Here is a 20,705-nt window from a genome sequence, read left to right on the forward strand (position 1 = left end):
ATGCAAAGAAAGGGTGGTGGGACATCTCGAACTTCCTGGATCCCCTCTACCACCAAGGAGACATGGGAATGACTACACACACCGTCTTTGTTCACCGGTTCGATGAGAAGCGGTCAAGCCAGTCAAATCAAAGGTTAGGAATGGTGAATCAAGTGGTCAAACCGGTCATCGCGTGTCAGTCAATGGCTAGGTATAGGAATGGTCAAGCATGTGGTCAAGCCGGTCATCGGATGCCGGGCAATGGTGGATGGCTAGGATAGCCTAGGAATGGTCGGTCATTTGGTGTTGGTCAATGGCTAGGAAGGGTCAAGCAAGTGGTCTCATTTCCTTCCTCCATTCTCCATCTCCATCATTTCCATCTCCATCTCCTTCTCCTTCTCCTTCTTCTCCTTCGCCTTTCTCCCCGCAGTGATGCCCAGAGAAGGTTCCTCTCTCAGCCACACAACAGAATTGACCACCCCCAAAACTGAGGAGCACAGCTGCTGCACCCTTCACCATCGCAGAGGAAAGCACTTCTCCCAAGAAAAGCCGGAGGAGATCGATGACCCTAAAGGAAAACTAAAGCTTATCGATTCAGAAGATAAACTGAAGGTTAATGGCTCTCTCGTAAATTTGAAGATTAATGATCGTGAAGTAGAAGCGGAGTTTGAGCCAGAAGAAACATTGAAGATTGTTTCGGACAGGAAAGTGAAGAACAATTGTGAAGGAAGCAGCTCAGTTTGTGCTACATCTGGACAAAGTTCAACCTATCTTAGTGGTGCTGAAAGAGTGGGTCAGGATGTGATCAGACAAAGGCTCGATTCTCTTTGGATCGCAGATTCAGCAGCGGATGATGAGCTTTCGGAACTCCAACAAGAAGCTAATAAGCAGGAACAGCAAGATGAGGTAAGCCATGGATATAGATAGATAGATAGATGCAATCTAATAGTTATATCTATCTATCTGTCTATCTATCTACCTACCTATCTATCTATACATATATGGATGGATGATTTGTTACATGCTAGTTAGACACCTGTTCTCAGTGTGTAGATTGCATCTGTATAATAGATAGATGCAATCTAATAGTTATATCTATCTTTCTGTCTATCTATCTATCTACCTACCTATCTATACAGATATGGATGGATGATTTGTTACATGCTAGTTAGACACCTGTTCTCAGTGTGTTGATTAAGTATGTAAACTTCAAGGTATGCGAACCACTTCCATTGCCTCCTCTTCATAGGATGCTACTGATTGTCAGATTTGGCAATGCTTATGACCATGATTTTGGTCTTCGCCACATTGTTCTAAACCAATATGCTCATAGAATATGTACTATATTCAAATGCTTTTGCAGTCTGCAAAAATTGGGACCAAGTTTTAATTTTTCTTATGTTATCCTAGAGCTTCTTGGATGAAATCTTCAAGTTTATCAATACATAGATTGAATTGGAGGGCATACTTGTCTCACTTCCATGGTGCTCATTCTTCAATCTGCATCTTAGTTGTTGATAAAACCGTGTATTTTTGCTTTCATGAGTGTTGACACTCCAAATATCTCCATTCTTTCCCATAACCAGGTAGCTATGATTTCATGTGTGTTGGGCTCAAATCTACAAAAGAAGACTGCAAGGGGTTGTTTTTTAGGTGACTTCCTTCATTATGACCTACCAACAAAGAAGATGAGCACTAGTTTCTGTGTTTGGGTCAAAAGCTTGCTTTTCCCACAACTCTCTTGCTGTTGTCAGCAATTCATTGAGTTGATGTTCCACAAGACTGCGTAGAAGTTTTGCCATACAAGGTGCCAACGTAATTGTTTACTGATTTATATCCCCTTCTTTGTATTGTGGGATGATTACATTATCTTGTGAACCTTGAGAAAAACCTTGTCCATTCTTTAACCATAGGTCCAATACATTTTAGCATTTCTAAAAATAAGTTGCACTTCTCATTACCTCCTTTGTCTCAAAACTGTTATTTTGCATAAAGGGAAATGCGTCGGTCATGGATGCCTTGTCATTCATTTATGATTGTTCCGTATATGTCAAGATTTCAATTGGGGAGAAATGTCTGTTTACTTCCATGCCCCCTTTGGATCCTTTTAAGTCCTTAAATATCTCGTGTCACTTTTTCAAGTTCAGATTGTCTACATTTTGCTGTTCAAGAATGTTGTATTCCCTTTGTCCATGCATTACTTAATTCCAGAGTAGTCTTAAGCTTTCCTTTGGCTGCCTTACATTTATCATCAAACCATACATTGTAAGGTGGCCTTTTTACATGTCTTCTTTTTATGCTAACAATAGAAAAATGAGAAGCCACATTTGTTCAATAATATACGTTGGTATGTCACAACAGGAGGGAGAAAATACAGAGATCACTCATATTTACATGAGGAGAAACTTCCTCTATATAAAGGCCAAAATCTGGCCGTTGGGGTAACTAGCTGTTGGAGCTAACTAGCCGTTATAACTTTTAATCATTCTCAACACTCCCCCTCAAGATGGGCGAAAAAATATCCATTAAGCCCACCTTGTCACACAATCTAGTAAGAATTGCTGGCCCAAGCCCCTTTGTAAGACAATTTGCTACTTGATTTCAGTAGAAACATGACTCAATTTTAATATTCCATTATCAAGCTTCTCCTTGATAAAGAATCTGTTGATTTCGATGTGCTTGGTCCTATCATGCTGTACCGGATTGTTGGCAATGCTGATTGCTGACCTATTGTCACACCGCAACATCATCTGACTTTCTTGATTCACCTTTAGTTTTACTAGGAGAGTTCTCAGCCATAACATCTTCGCAACTCCTACAACAATAGCTCTATACTCTGCTTCGGCTGTTGACCTTGCTACTATTGACTGTTTCTTACTCTTCCAATAGACCAGATTGTCCCCAACAAACATGCAGTATCCTGATGTGGATTTCCTATCATCAGCACAACTGGCCCAATCAGAATCACAATAGCCCGCAATGTTAAAATGACCATGTTTTCTAAAGATCAATCCCTTCCCCGGGGCACCTTTGAGATATCTTAGAATATTGTACACTGCATCCATATGATCTTTCCTTGGATCATGCATGTAGCGACTTACTACACTTACTGCAAATGAAATATCTGGCGGGTGTGAGTCAAATAAATCAGCCGACCTACCAATCTTTGATTGTTTTCACGATCAACTTTCTCTCCTGCAAGTTCAGTTAGCTTGATCTTTTGGTCGATTGGAGAAGCTATGGGCCTACAACCCAACATTCTAGTTTTTGTGAGAAGATCTAATACATATTTTCACTGAGATAGAACAACTCCTTTTGCTCCACGAGCTACCTCAATTCCAAGAAAGTATCGTAGCAATCCTAAATCCTTCACCTCAAACCCTTTACCCAATTGCACCTTCAGTTGGGCAATTTCTCCTTCATCGTTACCTGTGATAATTATATCATCCACATACACAACAAGTAATGTAGTATGCTCCTTCTGTTGTCGAAAAAACATTGTATGGTCTGCATTCGTTTGTTGGTATCCCATACCCACCATAGCCCTTCTGAACCTGTCGAACTAGGCTCGAGGAGATTGCTTTAGTCCATAAAGCGACTTCCTTAGTTTGCAAACCTTACCTACTATTTGAATTGTACCAAAACCTGGGGGGATATCCATGTACACTTCCTCCATTAACTCTCCATGAAGGAATGCATTTTTTACATCTAATTGATGTAATTTCCAATCCTTATTCATTGCTAAAGAAATAAGCGTTCTAGCAATGCTCATCTTTGCTACAAGTGCAAAATTCTCATCGTAATCAACACCATATGTCTGACTATATCCCTTAGCCACCAATCGTGCCTTGTATCGATCTATTTTTCCCTCTGGGGTTTGTTTTATTGTAAACACCCATTTGCACCCAATTGCCTTCTTTCCTGGTGGTAGTGACACAATCTCCCAAGTTTTGTTCTTCTCAAGAGCTCCGAGTTCTTCTTGCATGGCTGCTTTCCACTTTAGATCTTCTTTAGCAACCTGCCAACACTTGGGTAAAGTGATAGAGTCTAATGATGCAATGAATGCTCTATGTGTAGCTGATCTGTTAGAATAAGAGATAAACTGAGCAATATCATGAGGAAAACCATAACGATCAGGAGGGACTCCTGCATTACTGCAGGAGGTCCTCCTAACCTCTATAAGAGAAGGAGAGGAAATCATATCACCCGTGATTTCTGGGTTTGAGAGTTCTATAGGTATTTCAGAAGTCGAGGCAGGTCGGGACATGGAACTTGATGGCACAAGTGGCATTGAAGGTGTGTTCATATTTCCTTCTTTCTGCCTCCTCTTCTGTGTATACACATTTAGCTCCCCCTCAGCTTGAGTCCCAACACATATAGGTTCCTTGTCTTCTTTTCCTTCTTCTTCTTTATCTCCTACACTTACTTGTTTCTTAGCTGATGTAGGGATCAACAAAGGAATTGATCCTTATTTTAGCAACCTCTCACCATTATCTCTGTCCCTTATATTTTCAGTCTCAATTAAGTCATCAAAGGGTGAAGTTACCTCTTGTTTATAATATGGTTCCGACTCTCGGAAATGCACATCCATGCTCACAAATAATCTCTTCTCTACTGGACTCCAATAAACATAGCCTTTTGTGTGGCAGAGTATCCCACAAATACACATTTCACAGCTCTAGGATCAAGTTTTCCTACAGATGGTCTACTGTCCTTTACAAAACACACATCCAAACACCTTCAAAGGAAGGATTCCAGAGTTATTCCTTTACAACAACTCACATAGAGACTTCTACTCCAATACTCTAGAGGGCATTCTATTGATCAATGCGGCAACCGTCTAAACTGCTTGTCCCCATAGCTGCTTTGGGACATTCATAGAAATCATCATGCTTCTTGTTACCTCTAGAAGATGTCTATTCTTCCTCTCTACTACTCCATTTTGTGTTGATGTATATGGGCATGTAGTTTGATGTTGTACTCCTTGATCTGAGATGTATGCCCTAAATGTAATGTTAGTATACTCTGTTCCATTATCAGACCTCAACACTTGTAATATTGCACTATATTGAGTTTTGTAAGGGTTAGGAATGATGTCAATCGGGCTAAGGGATACTCAGGATTCACCCTAGTATAGGCCCTTTAGATGCAATACTGGAGCTATGGTAGAAAAGATAGAGAGAGAGCAGTAGTTGGAGAAGCTCACCTTTGAAGTGAGATCCAAAAGTTTTTAACTTATGTTTTATAAGACCCATTTTGGGTTGGCCAAGTTCACAATGAACTTGGCCCAAAAATAGTGAAAAAGTGGTTAGTGACTTTTGGCCTTTATAAATAGGCCTATACACATGTACACACTATAAGGGGGTCATTTAGGGCCTTTGCCCTAACAATTTCCCACTTAAAGGCATAAATGACGCCTTTAAGCTACGTGACTCCCACCATTTGTATACATTTCTGATGTTGTGCTTTGGGTAAGCACTTGATCAGTACATCCGCAGGGTTTTGTGATGTGTGGACCTTTATCAATGTGATAAGGCCATCCTCAAGCACTGCTCGAATGAAGTGATATCGCACATCAATATGTTTTGTGCGTGCATGAAACATAGCATTCTTTGCCAAACAGATGGCACGTTGGCTATCACAACCAAGAATGGGTGCCTTTTAGGCAAACCAAACTCACTACATAGATGTGCTAACCATATTGCTTCCTTGGAAGCCTTAGTGGCTGAGATATATTCTGCTTTGGTAATGGACAAAGCAACAACCTTTTGCAGCTTACTACACCATGATACAACACCACCTGCAAGTGTGAATACATAGCCACTTGTGGATTTTCGTGTATCCACATCACCTGCCATGTTAGAGTCACAGAAACCCTTCAGCTCTAATGGGTCTTTTCCATAACAGGCATTTATTTTTAGTCCCTTTTAAGTACCTCATAATGGACTTTACTGCATTCCATTGTGCCTTGCCCGGATTAGCCATGAATCGGCTTACAACTCCCACCGCATAGGCAATATCAGGTCTAGTAGCAACCATAGCATACATAAGTGAACCACAAGCTGAAGCATAAGGTACACCTTGCATGTCATTGATTGCTTCTTGTGTCTTAGGACAATCTTCCTTCGAGAATTTATCATATGGCTGTAATGGCACTCCAAGAGGCTTTGCGTCAGCCATACAAAATCTGTCCAGCACCTTGTCAATGTATTTTTCTTGAGATAAATACAATGTGTGCTGCTCCCTTTGTCTCCTAATTCTTACTCCAAGTACATGTTCAGCTCCCCCAAGGTCTTTCATTGAAAATGCAGATTTCAGCTGCTTTTTAAGTACATCAACAGTGCTCCTTTTCTTGGCAACAATGAGCATATCATATACATATAGTACAAGAATGATTGGGCTGCCACTTTCATCTCTTTTAGTATACAAACAGTGAATAGCATGGCTTCTTTTGTACCCATGTTTGAGCATAAAAGCGTCAAACTTTTTGTACCATTGTCTAGAAGCTTGTTTCAGCCCATACAAGCTTCTATTGAGCTTACATACCAAATGTTCCTTTCCAGGAATAACAAAGCCCTCAGGCTGTTTCATGTAAAGCTCTTCGTCAATGTCACCATGCAAAAAAGCTGTATGTACATCCATTTGGTCTAATTCCAAATCAAGTGCAGCCACTATAGCAAATAGCACTCGCAAAGTGGTCATTTTTACCATAGGAGAAAACACTTCCCGAAAATCTATGCCCTTAGTTTGAGCATATCCTTTTGCAACCAGCCTTGCTTTATACTTGGGTTTGTCATCAACGGTCTTGATTTTATATACCCATCTGTTAGGAATAGCGTTCCTTCCTTTGGGCAGTTCAACCAAGTCCCAAGTATTATTTGGATGCAAAGCCTTAATCTCTTCCTACATAGCAAGCTCCCACTTATTGCTGTGCTCACATGCCTTTGCCTCTTTATATGTAAGAGGTTCTCCCTCATCGGTCAACATTATGTAGTGCAACGAGGGGTCAAATCTGCTCACATTTCGTCTTATACGAGTAGAACGTCTCACCCAATGATCCATATTGTCAGGTAATGGATCAACATCAAGTGGCATGTCTAAATCATCATTGTTAGGCTGCTGTCCATTATTTTCAGCGCCATTTTCAGCATTATTATTTGGCTGCATATTCCTCTCAGGATCCTCATCTTGTTGTCCAACATCTTCTGGTTCCAAAACCACTGGATGAGCAATATTTTCAGTCCTTTGTGGTGGATCCTGATGGTCAAAACTGGGTCTAACAGGTGGCTGGTCATGCTGAAATCTAACCCTTTTATGGTCATCTTTTGAGGCACAATTGTTTTGTAGAGGCCTTGCCTCATTGAAAACAACATCTCGGTTGCGTATAACCTTCTTGAGCTGGGGTATCCAAATCCTATAACCCATTTCGCCTTCTTCACCATATCCCATGAAGAGGCCCTTAATGGACTTGGCATCAAGTTTGTTTCTTAGCTCAGGCCTTATATGTACAAAAACCTCGCAGCCAAAGACACGTAAGTGATCATATGAAGTAGGTTTGCCAGACCAAACCTCTTCAGGGATGTCACCCTTTAAAGACGTGTGAGGGGATCTATTGCATACATGTACTGCAGTTTTGAATGCCTCTCCCCAAAATCCATGAGGGAGATTAGCGGTGGACAACATGCATCTCACTCTCTCACAAAGTGTCTTGTTATATCGTTCAGCCACGCCATTAGAAGAGGGGCTGCATGGAACAATAAGCTCCCTCTTAATACCTAAAATTTCACAAAATTTCTTGAATTCAGCACTTGTATACTCACCACCATTGTCCATACGCAAACATTTCAGTTTTTTGCCTGTTTGGGTGGTCACAAATGCATAAAAACAATTAAATGCAGCTAAGGCTTCATCCTTAGATTTAAGCAATTGAACCCAAATTTTTCTAGAGAAATCGTCAACAAATGAGATAAAATACATTCCGCCCCCCATAGATTTGGTGGGCATGCTACACACATTAGAATGAACAAGATCAAGTACACAAGACTTATGAGACACACCAGAGTAAAAGGAACAGTTCACTTGCTTTCCATATTGGCATTCATTACAAAAATCAAGCTTCGTGCCTTTAGCATCAAGCTTCTTTAGATTATAAAGCCTAGTGAGACCCTTTTGGCTCATATGGCCAAGTCTCTTATGCCACAACTCCATATGGGAGTGAACTTCAGCCAAAGCAATAAATTTGCTTGATATAGCATTTCCATGTAAGCAATAAAGAGTTCCCTTCTTTGTGCCTTTCACAATCAGCCTTGAACCTTTTGTCATTTTCCAAGATCCTCTCTCAAAGAGAATGCTATAACCATGCATATCCATTTGCCCCACATAAAGAAAGCTCTTCTTGATCCCTGGTACATAACGCACATTATGCAAAACCAGCTCATTAGTGCCGTTTGTAAAAAAACGCACAATGCCAATACCCTCAATGGAACATGCATGATTGTTTCCAAGGTATACATGGCCATGGCTGCCTTGATAGGAGTCACATGAAATGTGTTGGAGTGTGGCAGCCCTAGACCTGCACTCTCTTTTATCTTTATTATCTTTGTACTACATTCTCTCTCTTCCTAGATTCTTCTCTCTCTAGAATCTGCAACTCTTTAAATGCCTTCTCTCTCTAGAATCTGCAATGCTTTAAATGCCTTTTCTCTCTTCCACTTTTTCCAAGATATTCCCTTTTTTATTCCTAGTTTATTGTACTTGTTTGGTAGTACAAGAGTCTCTTAACTACCAAACAACCATTCCCAATTTTGTATAAATAGGCTTATACCAACCTCTTTTGTAATGAGATTATTTTCTGTTGCTACTTACAAACAAGCACAACTCTTTGGCTGTGTCTCTACTCTTTGCAACCATTTTTTCTACTGCTGTTTAATAGCCTTCTCACAGCTTGGCTGTGTCTATTTTGTTCTAACTCTTCCGCTGCTGCTATTAACGGCTTTTCGCACAAAATGAAGCACTAGATTCAACTATCCTTGTTTGGGCCAATGCATCATTGACAGTCAGCAAAGCATCAATAAGATCATTCTTAGTGATACACATGTCCTCTGAATGAATATTTAGAGAGGCATCATATGTGTAAGTATCATGAATTGAAAAAGTAGCACATAAAATGTCCTCAACATCTGATAGCTCCTTTATGACTACATTTGAGGCCAATTGGCCTTCTCTTCGTCCTTTTGGTTGTCATTAGTCTTGTCCTTTCTCTTATCTCCAAAATTCTTTTTTCTTTCAAGTTCTGCTTTGTAATAGTGGCAATCAGGTTTCTTGTGGCCTTTCTTGCCACACTAACAACATGTTACGTCATTGCTTTTAACTTTGCTGCTATTTCCCCTTTCTTGGCTTTTACTTTTGTTCCTATGTGCATAGTTACTTCTCTTATTTGTCCTACCTCTAACCATGTTGGCTGAGCTGCCACCTTCTCCACTTGCTTTTCTCCTGATCTCTTGATTGAGTATGGAGCCCATAACACCATCAAAGGTAAGTTGGGGCTATTAGACAATGAGACTACCAATGTCTCCCATGAGTCAGGTAGTGTCATTAGCAGGAAAATGGCTTTGAGCTTATCATCAAAAGGAGCCATTCCTGAGTCCTGCAACCATAGATTGACATATTCGCATTCGTTGGGTTTCCCATTCGAATGCAAACGAATACGAATACGAATGAGAATATCACGAATATCACGCATGTGTCAATCTATGCCTGCAACTGTGATAAGGTACCTGATAAGCTGCACTCTTGGACTCATCCAATTGCATGCCAACAAGGTTTCCCATTAAGTGTACTTGATTAACAGGTGTCATATGTAGCCTTCAGGTTTGCCCATATTTTAGAAGCACATACCAACCCTTTGAGATCTACCAAGATCTCATCAGAAGCAGCCATCTTAATATATATGACAGCCTTTTTGGTTAAAAACTGCCATGCATCTTCTGACATGTTCTTTGGTTTTTCTGCCTCCAACGCCCTCTCACAATCCTTCAAAAAAAGAATTCCTTGCATTCTTTCCTTCCACAAGTTGAAACCTATTCCCTCACATCGTTGAATCTCAAAAAGATTCTTCACTTTTGAGGAGGATGACGCCATAACTCACAATAAAGAGGTCTGCACACCTGTTCTTTGCTGTACAACAACTGTGCAGAAGTTCGGAAACCCTAAAATCTGCTTTGATACCAGTTGTAAGGGTTAGGAATGATGTCAATCGGGCTAAGGAATACTCAGGATTCACCCTAGTATAGGCCCTTTAGATGCAATAGTGGAGCTATGGTAGAAAAGATAGAGAGAGCAGTAGTTGGAGGAGCTCACCTTTGAAGTGAGATCCAAAAGTTTTTAACTCATGTTTTATAAGACCCATTTAGGGTTGGCCAAGTTCACACTGAACTTGGCCCAAAAATAGTGAAAAAGTGGTTAGTGACTTTTGGCCTTTATAAATAGGCCTATACTACATGTACACACTATAAGGGGGTCATTTAGGGCCTTTACCCCAACATGCATTGGTGGGTCTCTGTATACATAACAATAACTGTGTTTTTGAAGGTATCTTCAAATATCTGACATCTGTCCATATAGAGCCATTGTAATTCCATATAGTCATGTGTAGGGTCTCATAGGCCATATATCGTCATGCGGTTCTCTTCTATGTAATAATGACTTTACCATCTCTATATACGTCACATTTTCCTTCTTTGCATCAAGCACTCGTGGCATGTTTTCTTTGCGGTGTGTCACTTGGGCTAGAGTGAGATCGTCATATAAGTACATTTTCTTACCCTTGAATGCCCTTCTTTTAGATAGGAAAGATTTTTTCTTTTCGATATCCATGAAGCAGACAATAAAGGCTTTAGCTCTAGACTCATCTCTTCCCACCCTCCACGTTGAAGCAAATAGAATATCTAATTGGGAGGGGGGGAGGGAGAGTGAGAGAAAGAAAGACAGAAAGAAAGAAAGATATATTAACGTCTTCTAAGGCCAAAATTGGCCCATGAGACAAATAGTTTACAACAAAAAATGGGATATTTACCCATTCATCAAAAGTAAAAAATAAAAATAAAAATAGAGTTTTAAGCTAAATAGTTCTAGTAAAATAACAAACATGTTCTACAATGAAAATGATGTTATACTAGGCCTAATTTCATTTCCATCTAAGTCTCTCGAAGAGAAGCGGGAGGTCAAAGGGTTTCGATGTGGATGTGGCCCGTGGCCCCAATGTAAAAGGTACCCTAACCATAGCTTCTAGTCGACATAGCTCACATTCTCTTATCTTCTTAATCCTTTCTACTCGGTGTCGACTTGTTTTGAAGCCCAACATCCGAGGGCGTTTGGTTGTTCTTTGCATTTCGGCTTCCTCAAGAGAGAGGTTGAGCGGCGTAAGTGTATCCACATTAATTGTCTCCCCTTGTTCCTAAAAAATTACACTAGTTACAAGTTGATGAATAGTAAAAGGGTTATGGTTAACACTTTGTAATTTATTCTCCCTATGTTGTTTTAGCTCTAAGATATACCTACCTAGTCTCTTTACATCCGGGATATCTAATAGTTTGGAGAGGGTGGGAGAGGGTCCTAATATGTCTTGGTATTCCACACGTATCTCGGCATAAATTGGGCACTTGCATGTGAAGTGATACTCATCCTCTATCTCTATGTGGCACAACCTACATAGCCTTTCCTCTCTAGGGACTCTATTAGCCCGACCATTCTCAATCTCAAGTTGGTGAGATGATATCCTAAGTTGTCCAATGGCCACCCTTAGTGCATTTGATAAGAATGTATCTAGATATCTTGGTCGTGTAATAAAACCTAACTGCGAGAAGTGCAAGAAGTGTTCCTTATAGTACAACATTTTAGATGGGAGTGGTTCTCGTGGGGTGATCCATTTATATCGAGTATAAATTTGCCATATTTCTTGGCGTATCACTTTATTACGGTCTTCATGAGATATTAGAGTTTGATCAGTCCCATGGTTGTACTTAAGGGGGGCTAGGTTATTAATGTCTATGCCGTTTACAAGTAACCAACTCACCACAGTGCTATACCAAGAGCTAGTGTCTCCAGACCCATGTAGGGATCGGGATGCCTCAAAGGCTCGACGGGATATCCTATCTTGTGGTTGGCTTTGTATCCGATGAATAAAAACTACCACTTGAAATAGTGCTTCTACTAACATCGAGGGCAGACTGAACTCTGCTCTAATAATGTCACGTGGTACTGTCGATTTGCTTCGGAATTGACGTGATAACATCATCACCAAAGGTCTCTCTAATTGCATCCACATGAAAGATGGTAGACCTAGAGCCCATACTATTGATGCATACATGAGGGAAGGGGTCACTAATGAGTCGAAGAGCCATCCCTTAGTCCGTGGCTCTTGAAAGTATGCCTGGTGGTATTGTCTCTCTAAGAGTGAGAGGGATGTATACCCTCTCGTTAGCCTATCTTTGGCTACTTGGGTCATCGAGAATTTACCTTAGCGAGCACTAAAAGTGACTCCCAAGTATACATATTATCCAACTACCTCAACTAGTTTATGAGAGAGGATTAGGTGACATTTACTCCTAACTCGGGACGATGTATGAAAGATAAGGACTTTAGTTTTCGCTAGATTCACTACTAGTCCTCGTTGTGTACAAAAGTCATCTAGGGCATTAAGATGCTTTTGTAGGTTGTGTTCTGACTCCGAGAGTAGGACAATGTCGTTTGCGTAGAGTAGAGACTAACTTGCGTATCCCCAATAGCTACTCCCTTGCCTCCCTTACGAGCAATAAAATCAGTGATCTCATCAATGTAGATCCCAAAAAGAGTCGGTGATAGGGGGTAACCCTGTTTTACACCAATGGTGCTAGTGAAACAATCAGATAGGCCACCTTAGCATCTTACGCACCCAAAGACTTGCTCATATAGGGCATAAATGGCCCAGATCATGTCATTTGGTATCTCCAAGCTCTTAAGTCTATCAAACAACTTCTCCCTAGGAACTGTCTCAAAGGCTTTCTGGAAATCCACAAAGCAACAATATAGTTTCTTCTTACGAGCCTTCGTCTGGTCAATTAAGCACCTAAGTGTGAAGATATGGTCAATAGTGGAGAAGGCTCGTCTAAAGCCAGCCTGCTCAGGTGCTCGAAGACTTAATGTTTCCATATAATTGCTGAGCTCCGCTTCCATTACCACACCATATAGTTTAGCGAGCGTATGACCTATCATAATGGTCCTATATGTATTTGGGTCCATTGGGTCCCCTCCTTTATGTATAGGGGCCATTGTGTTCATGGTCATTTGTGGTGGAAAACCCTCGGTGAGGGCGCGGTTAAAGATTAGAGTGAGAAAGGGGGCTAGGCACTCTCGAGCATATATGATGTGCCCAGCTCGCAATCCTGTGTGGTCCATGGATTTCCTATGTTGTAATTTTTTTATGACCTTCGTGACCCTAGAGGTCGTGAAAAGTGTCCCCATGGTAGGTCGGGGTGTGGAAAGCACTGGAATGGGTGGAAGACCCTAGAGAGGGAGGGAGGGAGGGAGGGAAAGAGAGAGAGAGAGAGAAAGAAAGATATATTAACGTCTTTTAAGAGGCCAAAATGGTCTATAAGACCAAATAAGAGATTACATCTTAAGTGTTGTCTCGTCTTAAGAACAAATCAAAATAAAATAAATATTACACAGTAAATATAAAAGTAAATAACATGAAAAGAAAATTAATGAGGGAATCTGGTTTTTGGCACATGTGAGATCCTCAAATTAGGTATATTGTAGCTTTTGTCTTCGAAAGATCTCTATCATAGGTCGATCCAGAATGGAAATGTCTCCGAAGCGAGGGAAGCACCTACGATGGCGGGAGATTTGGCTTTTATCTGTCGATGACAAGGGTGTCGAGGTCGTGGTCCATGGGGCCGAGGCCTACGTGCACGGCAAATTGTCATTGCCCGATCAATTGTAACCCCTTTGTTATGTCCTGGTCTGAAGCCCATTTGTGTATCCCGAGAGAGAGAGAGAGAGAGAGAGAGAGAGAGAGAGAGAGAGAGAGAGAGAGAGAGAGAGAGAGAGAGAGAGAGCTTTTAAAACTAGATCCTTGCTTTACAAGCGATATTGGGAGAAGACTTTATCACACTTGAAGGGAATGATAGTTCTACGGACATGTTTATGGTATGCATAAGATACTATCTATTTATGAATTATAAGCATTAATGACAAGCAAACACTCATCATTATGAAATGGTATAGGTATCAATCCATGTAGCTCCAACAAGTTTGGTGGTTACGTTGAAATTACCTGATGATTCGTACAAGTTGTCAAGTGATGTTTTTGATCGAGATGGTCAAAACAAAATCCGGGCATGCTCACTTGAAATTTTACCTCCAATTTATTTGATATACAGAATGCCTCGGTCATATCCTTCTAATAGGCAACCTACTTTCGTTTTATCTGCCAAATGGTTAAATAAGGATGCACTTGCAAAATTATGCCAAGGTCTAGATGCCTTGTGGCAAGAGCAGGTTGGAAATGTAGTTATTTATTCATGGACAGATTGGCTGCAAACTACATGCCTGTCTTATTTAGGAATAACAAATGAACTGGAGCTGGATTTTGGACCTGGTGGGAAAACCCATGATGATCGCGTGGTTTTGTACCGGTCGTCTCCTGAGAGGCTCATTCAATTTTTGATTCGTTACAATGAAGATAGGAAGAATGACATATTTTTAAAGTCAATACACACATGCTGTATCTGCTTTGGTGAACTATCAGGTAATAGGCTTTATCCTCTTGAAGATGTCAAAATCGTGAATCCTGATTTTGAAAATGGCCTTTTTTCTACATTTTACAGGTAAGGATTTTGTAAGGCTTCCATGCAAGCATCTCTTTTGCATTGGATGCACAAAGCAATATGTCACAATTAATGTCAAAGAAGGAACAGTGAAAAGGTTGAAATGTATGGACACAACGTGCAAGGATTCAATACCACCTTCAGTTTTGAAACAATTGCTTAGCGACAGTGAGTTTGTACGGTGGGAGAACTTGCTTTTGCAGAAAACACTTGATTCGATGATTGATGTCGTTTATTGCCCTCGTTGTGAGGTTGTGTGCATCGAAGAAGAAGATCATTTCACACAGTGCATACGTTGTCTCTTCAGCTTCTGTAGCCTTTGTAAGGGACCACGGCATGTTGGAAGAGAATGCCTATCTGCAGAGGCAAGGTTGCATATACTCAAGGTATGGCTTGGTTTAATGATCTAATATTAAATCTTATCCTGCTAAATGTCCACAGAAAAAGAAAGAGAAATTATTGGCTGCCTATGTATTTTTCAGTTGTGTCTGAAAATGTTGGCTACTGTTTGTGTTTAGAAAAAAAGCATGCAGTGGGTTGTGATGAAGAGCATTAAAGGTGGAATTTCAGCACGATGATCCCTTTCAAGATGCTACTTTAGCTCATATATTTATCCTCTTAAAATCCTTTCATGCTATCTTTCCTTGTCTTCTTCTGTTATTATTATGCCAAAAGTAATGCATGCATTGTTGTTGCTTGTGCATAAAAACTTTCACAGTTGCATCATTTGTACTGAATGTGAATTAATGCTGTAATCTGGAATTTATGGTCCTACACTAGAAAATATTCTAATAAATGGTGAATAGCTCATATAGGGAAAGTTGATTGTATAGTAGATGTCCTGATGCACCAAATATGTAACTTTACCTTGTTATAATGCACTTGGTTTCAGCTTAGTCAATAAAATAAACTTAATATTTCAAGTCTTGAGAGGAGTATATGCTACACTTCTGTAGGGGGAAATCCTCAACTGATGGTATGAGTGGATTGATATCTTCTTTATCCTGACAATATACAATGAAGTTGAGAAGGTGAAATTACAGTTTAAGCCTTTGCATTTGTATGGATTTTTCATTTCTATTCTTTCATTATATCCCTTGGTTTTTACTTTCTTTTTTCTCAAACCATTTTGGTTCATGTTTCTCTTTCTTTTAATATATATTTTTTGTAACTTTGAACTCTTGTTTGACATTATGAACGTTTGTCTGTCACTTAAGTAGGATACAATTTTGTAAAACGGAAACGTTTTCTCCAAAGTTCTAAGAAGCTGCTTTTTTTACTTTCTTTTCTCTCAAACTCTTCTGGTTCATGTTTCTCTTTCTTTCAAAAAATTTTCCCGTAACTTTCAACTCTTGTTGGACACAATGAAGGTATATCAATTTACCTCTTAAGTGGCAGGAAACTTCTGGAAGCGTTTTGTCTGAAGTACTAAGAAATTTTACTGATCTAGCCTTTTGGATTTTTAGGAGCGTCAACAAAGATCACATGGTGGAGCGGATACAAGAAGGAAAGAGCAAGACTACCTGAATGAGCTTATGAATTTGAAATACGTGCAGGAACAAACAAAGCAATGCCCTGCTTGTAAAATGGCCATAACCAAGTTTGAAGGGTGTAATAAAGTAACATGTGGTAACTGTGGACAATATTTCTGTTACGTATGCAACAAAGCTATTAAAGGTTATAATCATTTCAGGTGATGTAAATTGTAGTGATTCATATTCTTGAGAATATTGTATGGATACTTGAAAATTAATATCATTACGTTATTCCTTTTAGAGAGGGTTGTGTTCTCTTTGATGATGAGGAGATCCAGGGGTGGGAAAGGGCAATGCATGTTGGTAGAAATGCTGGTCCTCATGTAAGGGCTGGTGTTGCTTTACGGACTTGTCCAAATTGTCGACAAGAAAATCTCAAGGTAAATAACATTGGCTAAAATAGGATACTTTTTCTCTTCTTTTATGCATTTAGTTGAAAAACCATCTTCTGACTAAAGATACTATGTTGAGTAGGAGGGTAACAACAACCATATATTCTGTTGGTCATGCCAACAGCATTTCTGCGCTTTATGCAGAAAAATTGTTCGACGCAGTTCAGAACACTATGGCCCTAACAAGTGCAAACAACACACTGCAGATTGAAATCCTGGTGGCCTGTGTAGTTAAGGTTGGTTTTCGTTGCAATATATGTTCCTTCTTTGCTCTATTTTTCCTATATTCTCCCTAAGAGCTATCACTGAGGAGGGTAGCGCTTTTGTTGATATACTGCAACTATGTGGATATCTGTAAAGTTTTTGACTGTTCCTAAGGTATGATTGGTTAGCAGGTTGCAGGATTTAAGAGTTCCTTCAGAACCCCAATGGGGTATTTTGTTGGAAAGATGTTGGAGTATGGATTTCAAAGTGACTTTCTAATAGACATTTGAGTACACTACATTCACTTGTCCATGATAATGGACTCTTGGTGAAGCTTGGGAAAACCATGGTCATGGCTCAGTGAATAAGAGGGCAGTGCCTGATAACATGCATGGACAGGAGAAGAAGGCAGATCATGCTGATTCACTGACCTTGGTGTAGTGTTCACTTGACTAGTAGGGGTTATGAGCACTGGAAGGACTAGAGACGATGCTGTCATAGACTATGTTCCTTGAACACATACTAAGTTATAGTTATGTGATACCCTTATTACACCTACAATCTTTATGAAATGCAGATTTGATGACCTAGTTTGGGCTGTCATTGCAGATGTGGAGAAATCTCCAATGGGTGGAGATCGATGGAGAGACCTCTTGTTTCCATCATCTCCAGAACGCAGCTGATTAAAGCATCTGTACCCCACAAGATTATTAGGCCTGAGATATAGCTGTATCACCGATGGTTGTAGAGGCTCTAGTCAGTTCAATGTCCTTTCATAATAGTACATAGTTCATGGTAACTGCATCAACATAGATATGCCAGGTTGGTGTTGGAGTTCCTCACAATTGGCAAGTAAGAGAGATACTTTATGTTGCTATGCACAAATAGCACCATGGTTTCAGCATAAACAGACAACCCCACCATCCCGTACACCTTGAATACACTATCTCTCACATTCACTCCTTGGGAAAATGATCAGGCAAGATCTCATGCAAATGAAATCCATCAACGAAAACCAAACTGATTGGGACTAGAAGCTTAACTCCTTGCTTCGGCTGTATCGGAAAAGCAACAAGAGTAGGAAATCGTTAACAACCCCTCCCTCCGTCGCTCTTTGACTCTCGATAATTTCCCAAGCGATGAAGGGTTTATTTTTGACAACAGGAAACTTGAAACCCCAATAAAATATAGGAACATACTCAAAATGGGCTCATTAAAGAGCCATATAGGAATTCAATAGAGAATATCCGGGCAGAGTGGGTGGTGGAGGCATGATCTTTCTCCATCACCCACTCCTAGAAAAGTGTGTAATAGAGGCAACTGGCCGCATGTTGTTACGACAAATACCACGAGAACAATGAGCATTCCCTCTGATTTATGCGGTTGATATTTTACTTTTGGCATATCATTAGTTGAGACTGCAAAAGCGTTTAGATACATTGTGTACTTTCTGTGAACATGCCCTCGCAGTCAATGTAGCTAAGATCGACGTCATAGTAGTGGGCATTGCCAAATCTGAATGTCAACAGCTTACAATGAAGAGGCAATCGAACAGTTTCACAATGTCAAATACCATGCATTTACATACCTAATTAATGTAATTTTAACAGGTGTCTAAATAGGAGAATGAAATATGGTGCAGCCAAATACTATGAATCTGAGTACAACTGAAAGATGGGAAATTGGAGAAATTGTATTTGAGTATGCCTGTTGCAGTCATTGTTTTTTTTTCAACCATTATAAATTTCCCCATTTAGCGAATGAGAGAGTAGTTTTCGTTGATTTGTTGTCCAGTGGCTCATTATTGTTCCCTTGTGAATGTTACTACAAGTATTCTCTCTCTCTCTCTCTCTCTCTCTCTATGAAATAACTGTAGTTGGAATTGGAGGAACACTATGTTTTCGATTGTGTCATTTTTATTAAATATGAGGGGGTTGTCAAACAAGGCTCTGGCTCACTATGCAATAACTGGATATGAAGAAGACTGACTGTTATTCAAACTGTTCTTTCTCAAACTCAAGAGACAGAGAGAGAATTTGTTGGACAGCAATACAACCACTACACTCATCAACAAAGAACCATCCTGACTTTCTGTGACTCCATCGCTTATGCAACAAGTCCATAAAGGGCTACACAAGTAAGGTCTCAACGCCAACACTGGAAAGGAGTTACACTAGATCAGGCATTGAAATTTGCCATGCACATAGGGTAGTCGATCCATCTGGACTGCAACCATGTCATCCTTGTTATAGATGGGTGAAGGCCATCATCACCTGAAACTAAAGATGCTTCCCTCACTTTGGAGACCCCTCCATCTTGAATTAGCCCACACAGGAGATCTTTCAATGACGCAGAGTTTCAGTCCATCTATGTTCAGAAGGTGAAGTGCTTGAGTAATGAGTTTTTCTAGTACCGAAGGTAGTTTTACTAATTTAGTTATATTTATTTTACTTTAATGCTTTTAAATATGAAATAGATTTTAAGATGTAATCTCTTATCTGGTTTGGTAAGTCATTTTGGCCTCTTAAAAGATGTAAATACATCTTTCCTTCTCTCTTTTTGTTTTGTTGAGCTCCTTTCTTGTAAGGAAAAAAATCTCTGTTGAAGTTGGTGACACATGTTACTTGTGTGTATATGCTTCCCCTCTTATACACACTGTTTTTGCTTACAGGTTGTTACTGAAACAGTCTCTTGCTGGATAAATACTCAATTTTTATAAATACTGGATATTGTTATCACTTGCTGCCATGTGTACAGTAGGAGGTTAGTAAACGAGTCCAATAAATTTGATTTATATGCAGCATAGCCCAAATTTCAATTTTGTCAGATAAGCTTACGAGAGCAGTCTTGTAGTTTTTGTTGGTTATTAGATGTGCAAAAGAACATTTAAGAAATCTTCCCTTAAACATTTTCCTATGAACCATAAGAGAAGACAAAGGAAGTGAGGTTGATGTGGAAAAGGCTAAGTCCCTTTTTCTAGGGATGATGTTGATATGTTGAAGTACATTAGAATGTTGATGTGGGTTAACACTGAAGTGCTCTTCTGGAGTTTCCCCTTTTTTGGGTGCTGTTGATATGTTGAGATTGTATTCTAAATAAAAGAAAATTTAGATGTTTATTAAGAATGCAATCTCATTCAGTTATGATGTGTGGAGGAGATATAAGAAGCTTCTTTTTGAAGGATGTTGACGTGGTGAAGGAATAAGAAGAGCCAGCTATAAGAAGCTCCTCTTTTGAAGGATGTTGATGTGAAGGCATAAAAGTGCTCTTATGGGAGTCGATTATAAGAAGTAAACTTGGTTTTTAAGGAAACTTGGTTTTAAGGTGACTTACGTTACATGTTTCATTTGAACTATCTAACCTATACATGTAATGACGTTGATTGCATGTTATTATCCATTTTATCCTTACTCAAACTCAATTATTGAATTGCAGGTGATGTGGAGGTTTTACTGATGATAATAATTTACTGAAGTTATAAAGAGAAATTCTGCGGCATTTCGAGGGTTTTCAACAAAATTATTCTTTACTCTTTATATTGATGATTATAATTAGAATAAAGCAACTTTATCTCTTATAAAGTAAAATGCTATTCTATTCATTCAAATTTGTTGGTTCACCTTGCAAATAAATGTTGTTAAGCCGGATTTAACTTTAGAATCTTGGGAGATTGTCTTTTTGTAAAGGGTTGTGTAACCACTCATAAAGCTTATTTATCTTTTATCCTT

At 39.6% G+C, this 20,705-nt stretch overlaps 1 protein-coding gene and 2 pseudogenes across 5 annotated transcripts; 1 reads left to right on the plus strand and 2 right to left on the minus strand.

The window, feature by feature from the left end:
* The first annotated feature begins 362 nt into the window (after nucleotides 1-362).
* On the plus strand, nucleotides 363-20,705 carry NHL8 (NDR1/HIN1-like 8). Of its 5 annotated transcripts, none has more exons than XR_015530015.1 (10): nucleotides 364-885; nucleotides 14,089-14,166; nucleotides 14,245-14,767; nucleotides 14,847-15,232; nucleotides 16,313-16,539; nucleotides 16,623-16,761; nucleotides 16,856-17,009; nucleotides 19,649-19,740; nucleotides 20,136-20,301; nucleotides 20,413-20,705. XR_015530015.1 is itself a non-coding variant. In XM_087322171.1 (8 exons), exons 1-7 carry the CDS (start codon nucleotides 412-414, stop codon nucleotides 16,982-16,984), a joined length of 1,956 nt encoding a protein of 651 aa, XP_087178297.1. In that variant the 5' UTR covers nucleotides 363-411; the 3' UTR covers nucleotides 16,985-17,019; nucleotides 20,424-20,705. The 5 variants fall into 5 exon arrangements, 1 of the variants encoding a protein (XP_087178297.1); XR_015530016.1 differs by having other exon boundaries at nucleotides 20,159-20,301; XR_015530013.1 differs by having other exon boundaries at nucleotides 19,649-20,301.
* On the minus strand, nucleotides 8,965-9,624 carry LOC147861784 (uncharacterized; annotated as a pseudogene).
* LOC147861785 (uncharacterized) lies at nucleotides 9,823-12,809 on the minus strand (annotated as a pseudogene).

Source organism: Azolla caroliniana, unplaced genomic scaffold, assembly GCF_043228905.1.
Source record: "Azolla caroliniana isolate FFs.n. ecotype wild unplaced genomic scaffold, voAzoCaro1.0.p SCAF_7, whole genome shotgun sequence".
In the NCBI taxonomy this organism is placed as follows: Eukaryota; Viridiplantae; Streptophyta; class Polypodiopsida; order Salviniales; family Salviniaceae; genus Azolla; species Azolla caroliniana.

Excerpts from the sequence above, each read along its gene's own strand:
- NHL8 (XM_087322171.1), top strand. The coding sequence starts at position 412 with ATGCCCAGAGAAGGTTCCTCTCTCAGCCACACAACAGAATTGACCACC. Across the intron at positions 886-14,088 it reads AGCAGGAACAGCAAGATGAG|ATCCTTGCTTTACAAGCGAT; the intron begins GTAAGCCATGGA and ends TTTTAAAACTAG. Across the intron at positions 16,762-16,855 it reads GTCGACAAGAAAATCTCAAG|GAGGGTAACAACAACCATAT; the intron begins GTAAATAACATT and ends TATGTTGAGTAG.